The sequence below is a fragment of the Ananas comosus genome, linkage group 25 (genome assembly GCF_001540865.1).
Source record: "Ananas comosus cultivar F153 linkage group 25, ASM154086v1, whole genome shotgun sequence".
Lineage (NCBI taxonomy): Eukaryota > Viridiplantae > Streptophyta > Magnoliopsida > Poales > Bromeliaceae > Ananas > Ananas comosus.
Window position 1 is genome coordinate 1,866,858 of NC_033645.1, and position 6,780 is coordinate 1,873,637.

The following is a 6,780-nucleotide window of genomic DNA, read 5'->3' on the forward strand; positions in this document are numbered from 1 at the left end:
CTCTCCGATTACAATTTTTTATTAAAAAAAAAAATTTAACAAAAAGAATAATATATTATTGTACTCTATTATTTAAAAATAATAATATGGTGAATAATTTCTCGGAGTGTGGGACTGAAGGGGACGGTCGACGGATATCTTTCTCGGTACTAATTAAAGATCTCTCAACCCACCTTCCATTCCTACCCCCAACTATTCCATAAATTTAAGGATCCTCTCATTTTACCAACCTTAATTATTTATTTATATTTATATTAATTTGGGGGATAAAAATAATGTTTATTAATGAATAATCTGAAAATATATTCATGCCAAATTGCCAATTCAACTTTGCCTATCTTTCCTCTTATAAGTCTATTTGTGGAATCATTTATTGATCCTCAACATTATATGTATTCTATTTATAAATATTTCTTTGTTAGGTCAAAAATTAAAATAAATATTGTTGAAGATTATGTTGCAAGTATCAAAATATACTTGATGTATGAGTGTATCCTAATAGGTACGGTGATGATATAAAACAAGGATTGTATTATTGTATAAGGGAGTATTAAAATATTAAAATGTATAGGTGGCCCATTTACTAAACCTTTTCTCCTACTAGAATACTAAAAAATTCAACCCATAGTTTAAATATACATAAAATAAATTAAAATAAGATAATTATTTATAATAGAAGGATAAAATGGCTGTTTAATATAAAAAGGTTTCACTTTTCTTTTTAATTTTTAGTCTATGTTTGAATGTTAAACTAATTTATTCGCTAGCGACATAGGTAATTCGTGAATTTAGTTTCTCAAAATTATCAATCAACAGTTATAAAAATATACAAATATATAAAACTTATCTGAACTATAAAAGCCACTTTGAAATGCCTTTTCAACTTTTTAAAATTTTAATTTTACTACAAAATCTTTTGATTTGTTTGATTTGAATCGGTCAACAAATATTTAATATAAAAATTTAAGCTAATTACTTATTTTAATAAATTTACAATTGTGATAATTGTATAAATATACTAATTAAATATGTGAAAAAATAAATAACGTATTCAAAATTTAAAATCAAACTTCGGTTGGCGGACTCAAACTAATAAACTAAAAAAATTGCATAACAAGACTAAAATTTTGAAGAATCGAACAATCATTTTAAAGCTCTTTAAATTTTTATCTATTTAAAAAATATTTTTTTACATTGAAAAAGAACTGCACAGACTAATTACATGGCTAGTGTACATGATATGATATATCACATGAACCATCAAAACTTCATATTTTCGGGGTCCATAATAAAATGTGCGACGACTCATGACGGTGGATTTTCTTATGTCATAAAATTATCAGTCAAAGCGTGGACTTTTTACCGTTTGGTCCCTATCAATAGCTCAAATTAAATAGAATAAAACAAAAGGAAAATAAAAGGGGATAAAAAAGGCGAGAAATATTAATGAGCCAAATCTTGGCCCGGTCGGTCCGATTCCGTGTGAGAAGATACGGAGAGAAAGTGAAAGGAAAGCCGAGAAAATCCGAAGCGAATCCCCCGGTGGGCCCCACGAGAAAGTGGAAGGGCAGTTGAGCCCAAAATTGTAAATGGGCCAGGTCCACCACGTCATCCGTGGACCGCCAAATTATTTACACCCTTATTATGTCATAAATAAATATCTCTCCTCTCAGTTTTCTTCCCACATTGAAAATAATATTTTTTTTTAAAAAAATAGATAGTATACCTAAACTTAGTAAAATAATTAATTTTTATAATTATTTATTTTTGATCAATAATTTAAAAAAAAAATTAATTATTGTGTGCATACTGACAATCAAAATAAATTAAAATAATCATTTCCTTACAAATATTATTATTACAAAGATCTAGATAATTTTAATAACATACACTGTATCTTATCATTTTATTAAATTCTTCATTCCACTTGAATTTCAAAATGAGTAAAAATTATTATGCTTGAGGCCTCGTTCGACAATTTTTTTTTCATATTATTCGTGCATTAACATTTACAATATAATAATTTTCAATTTATCAATGTATATACAATTTAAGATATAATGTTGGATTCACAACCAAGTAATAGGAATAATAAGTACTAAAAAAAAAAGGTGATTTTTGCGGTCCACGGCTGACGTGGCGAGCCAGTTCCACGAGGTTGTCGCGATCCGGTGCATAGACCGGGGACCACGCAAATAACTCAGGGCGCTTCCGTGGGGATCCGAACCCGAATCAGCCAGGGTAGATTTGCCCCTCCCCTCCTTTGCCTCGGTCCCCGCGCCCCACCCCCTCCCACATTTCTCAGATTTGGGAGATTCACTGCTCCTTTTATAATCTCCCTCCCCCCTCTCCTCTCCTCCCCATTCCATCGTAATCCTCGTCGTCCTCCTCGTTCTCTCTCTACTTTTCCTTCGAAAAAACAGAGATTGTATTCGAAGGTAAAATCACGAATTCCCCATTCGCAATGTCGTCGTCCTTGTCGTCGTCGAGGATCGTCGCCAAATACAACGGTGGGGACGCCGATCGCGAGCTCCACGTCCTCGCCGTCGACGATAGCTCCATCGAGCTCGCCATTATCGCTCGGCTCCTCAGGAGCTCCAAATATAGAGGTAATTGATCTTGTTTGCTACCAAAGTGATCTACATGGGCAAATTTTGATGGGATTGTCTATGGATTTGATGGTTTCTTCAATTTTTAATTCGAAACTTGGATTTGAATTTGTTGTTTTGAATTTCTGCAGTGACAACTGTCGATAGCGCCCAGAGGGCATTGGAGCTTCTAAGCATGGTATGTTTATATCCCCTTTTTTTTTTGAATTTGTCTAAATTTTTTTACAAAAATTTTTGTACCAATTTTTCTAAAATTTCAAATTAATTTTTACAGGAACCCAATGTTAGTATGATTATTACGGATTACTCCATGCCGGAGATGACGGGGTACGATCTCCTCAAAACAGTGAAGGTAAAGCCCCGAATAACAACAATTCGAAACCCCAATTTCTTTTTAGGTTAATGTGATTATTGAAAAGTAATGGGTTTTTATGAAATTTTCCGCTTCCATGTTGCAGGGGTCGTCGAAGCTGAGCAATATTCCGGTGGTCATCGTGTCCTCCGAGAGAGTGCGCGATCGAATCGACACGTGTCTCAACGAGGGCGCCGAAGCGTTCTTGATCAAGCCCGTTAATCCCAAGGAGTTCTCCGATGTGTGTAGATCCACCATTAGCAAGCACAGCCGTCTGATCAAGTCCCAACTGTCCTGATCTACCGACGGATAAAGCTTTCAAATTTTCTCCTTTTTTCTTAAATTTTTTTGGGCCTTTTTTGGTTTTGGGGAGGGTTTGGTGAAACCCTGTACAGGTTTGTAGGAATCATGAGATAGTTTTGAAACAATTTTCCATGGAAATGAGAATATTAGTTTTTTCTTTTTCGCATCATGATTAAAATATGGCGTGGAGTGCGATAAACATGTTACATGTTTGTGCAAGTGTACTTAAATTAACTTAAATTTTTACAATAAAATTTAAAATTTAAAATTTAAAATTTTGACTAACTAAAATAATGTTCAAAATAAATAAAGTGAACAGAATTTTGCTATATTTAGTAAATATTTTAATATAATTGGTAAAAAAAAAATTGAAAATTAGAAAAATTCAAAACTTTAAAAAGAAGTGTTCGACCAAAACAATTGTTATCATGTGGGACTAATTTTGTTTTGTCTTTTGGGAAGATTCTTATAGAGATTTAGGGGGCTTCTCAATTTCAAAGATTTGCTTTGTTTTTTGCTTTGATTTTTTACATCATTCAAAACGAATTTATTCAGGCTTGTTTTACTCGTGTTAATGGAAGTGAGAATGTGAGATACACTTCTTCTTTTTTTTTCCTTTGAATTTCAATGTTATTCAATATTGGATGACGAATATAATAAAAATTCAAATCATTCACAAACATAGAGTATTTATTGAACGCCGAATATTACATGAACACAATCTTTTATTAAGATGGAATACCATACTTATTAATAGAAAAGTCAAATAAATTTTTTTTTATTTGAATTTTAATATCATTCAATATTATACGGCAAATATAACAAAGAACCCAATTATTATTCATTAATATCGAAAACCATGTGTTTCATTTAAATTTCTTTCGTGCAAGAAATTATAAAAGAAACTGAATAAATAATGCCTATTGTGTGAACGGAAGATCGTTTTTTCTTTTTTCTTTTTTTTTTTGTGCTCCCAAATCTGAATCACGAGTAAAATGTGATGTGCTAAGGAAGAAGAGGATTGTGATGTGTATTTTTTTTCTTAATTTTTCGGAAAATATCTTCTTTTTTTTTCTTTGGATTTGATGGGCGAATCGAGGAAGATCTCGCCGTAGCGGGTGGGCTCGTCCTTTGCGGGGCCCCAGTTTGTGGGGCCCGATCCGTGGGCCCGGGTTTTGGTGGGGCCGAATTTTTGACAACGCACTTTTGTTTCTTTTAAGGTTGTTGATTTTAAGCTTTACTTTTTTTTCAATTTGAAAAAGTGAGCCATGAAAAGGATAATATTTTATTGAACAAAAATCTTTTTAGGTTGGGGCCTTAATTCCCTCTACTAGGGATGCAAACGAGGCGGATTCGGGGGCGGGAGAGTTCCCCCACCTCCCGCTCCATTTCTTATCTGGGCGGGGCGGACTCGGGGCGGGTTACTTTTCATTTTATTTTTGGCTCCCGCTTACTGCTCCATTCGGGGGGGAGCGAGGCGGGAGCGGGACGGGAGCAGATTTTTAATGGATCGGGGTAGATTGAAGGAAGAAAAGAGTCTCCCGCCTCCCGCTCTATTTACTTGGCCAATCGGGGCGGATTCGGGACGGGTTATATTTTTCTATATTTTTTGTTCCCACTTACCACCCCATTCGGGGCGGATCGGGGTGGAGCTCCACCAACCCGGATCCATTTGCATCCCTACCCCCCACTTGTGTGTGTTCTGAAAGTAGAGCTCAATTCTTATTTATACTTTCCTTTAAAAAAAAAAGTTTTATTGTGTTTACTATACAAATATAGCACAAGCTAATTTTATAATGCCGTGTCAGATGTGGTGTATTTGTTTTACGAAAAATGGTAAAGGGTGAAGTTATTTTTGGTGTAAATGTCTTTTTTTTGCTGTTTAGTTTAATATAATTTTTTTTAGTTGAAATTTAGACTTTTCAAAAGTGCCCCTATTCGGGGGCAATAGTTTTTTTTTTAGTTGAAATTCAAAATTGCCCTATTCCGGAGCAAAGTTGATTACGAAAAAAAAAAAAAAATGAATGATAGAAAACTTCAGCATTTATATTACTTACTTATTGTCAAACAAACAACGTAACCATAATAACTTTAATTTGCTGCTATAGAAACAAACTGCAGAAGAAAAATAGTTTTTATCTAAACTGATTGAAATCTGTTGCTATTTCCATATCGAATTTTTGGGTAATAGATTGCAGCAAATAAGAAGGAATAAAAAAAAAAAAACCCTCAAAAAATGTTCGCCAAAGAAGAGAGTGAACGAATGGAAAACCTTCGAATGCCATTTTCAACCCTCTTGTTGTTCAAAAAGCAAAACTGCTTTTGGCCCCACGCTATTCACGAAATATTGCTACGAATAAACATGGGAGATTTGTGTCACATCAACATAGGTTTTTTTTATTTATTTTTTAGTACACGTCTCTTTTAATACGCCAAAATTGCATGAATACTCTATATTTTTGTGAATACTACTAAATATCTTATTTACTTATTTATTCATTTAGATGAGAAAGATAGCATAGTAGAATTAGAACAACTACAAGCAAATTATCTAGATGAGAAGTATCTTATTAGCACTACGTACCGCCAAATATTTTATTTTATTTTTTTACATAAAATGGTAATAAGAGTATGTGTTAAAAAATTTTTATTTCGAGATAAATAAAATTTCTTTTGGTGGGGTATTTTTTGTTTGTCGGCATAATTGCATGAGTCCATTGTTTTTTTTATAAAAAAAAAAAATTTGTCAATAAATTTTAACCTAAAAAACTTTTTCTTGTGATCTAAATTCGTATTTTATATTATGCTTAACATATTTCTGAAATTTTTTAATGCAACTACTGGAAAGTAGAGATACGGTTGAGGTGTACGTATAAATTAATGTACGTACAACTACACGCAACTACAAGCATGGTAGAATTAGAACATTTCTAGAGTTTCAATTTGTTGTGTATAAGTATATTTTTATTTTTCACAAAATACAACTCACTATGGAAAATTAGACATAAGGTGGTTGGATTTCAATGAGTTACGGATTTACAACAAATAAGAGGCAATTAAAAATATATTCCTACAAAATTGGAATATTGCATATTTATTCTTTCAAACTTGAGAACATCATATACATCCTCACAAACTCAAAAAAAGAAAAAAGAAAAAATGCAAACATATTTTTTGACTAGTTAAAAGGCACCCTATTTTACTTCAAAACACTATTTTGTTGTTATTCACATCATCGCTCCTATAAAATTAGCAATGGAAGATATCCTACAAGAAATCAAAACAAGTCAGATACATCTCATCATCTCAATTGGTCATCATTATTAATCACGGTAAAGGCAAAATTGTCATATTATTGTTTTAACTAATCCAGATATATATTTGTAAATTTTTGAAACTTATAGAAATATATAAGATATTATTTAAAATAAGATATTTTAAAATTTAGACGAATAAATATGCAATACCTTATATATATATATATATATATATATATATATATATAAACATTTCACT

General features: G+C 32.2%; 1 protein-coding gene across 1 annotated transcript; it reads left to right on the forward strand.

The window, feature by feature from the left end:
- Positions 2,292-3,391, forward strand: LOC109703543 (two-component response regulator ORR3-like). Its single transcript, XM_020224195.1, has 4 exons — positions 2,292-2,609; positions 2,741-2,787; positions 2,884-2,961; positions 3,068-3,391. The coding sequence occupies exons 1-4, from the start codon at positions 2,465-2,467 to the stop codon at positions 3,257-3,259; spliced, it is 462 nt and encodes a 153-aa protein (XP_020079784.1). The 5' UTR covers positions 2,292-2,464; the 3' UTR covers positions 3,260-3,391.

What these genes read in the sequence shown, in the direction of transcription:
- LOC109703543 (XM_020224195.1), top strand. Translation starts at nt 2,465, where the DNA reads ATGTCGTCGTCCTTGTCGTCGTCGAGGATCGTCGCCAAATACAACGGT. An exon ending in CAGGAGCTCCAAATATAGAG is followed by an intron (nt 2,610 to 2,740) that starts GTAATTGATCTT and finishes GAATTTCTGCAG; the next exon opens with TGACAACTGTCGATAGCGCC. An exon ending in ATCTCCTCAAAACAGTGAAG is followed by an intron (nt 2,962 to 3,067) that starts GTAAAGCCCCGA and finishes TCCATGTTGCAG; the next exon opens with GGGTCGTCGAAGCTGAGCAA.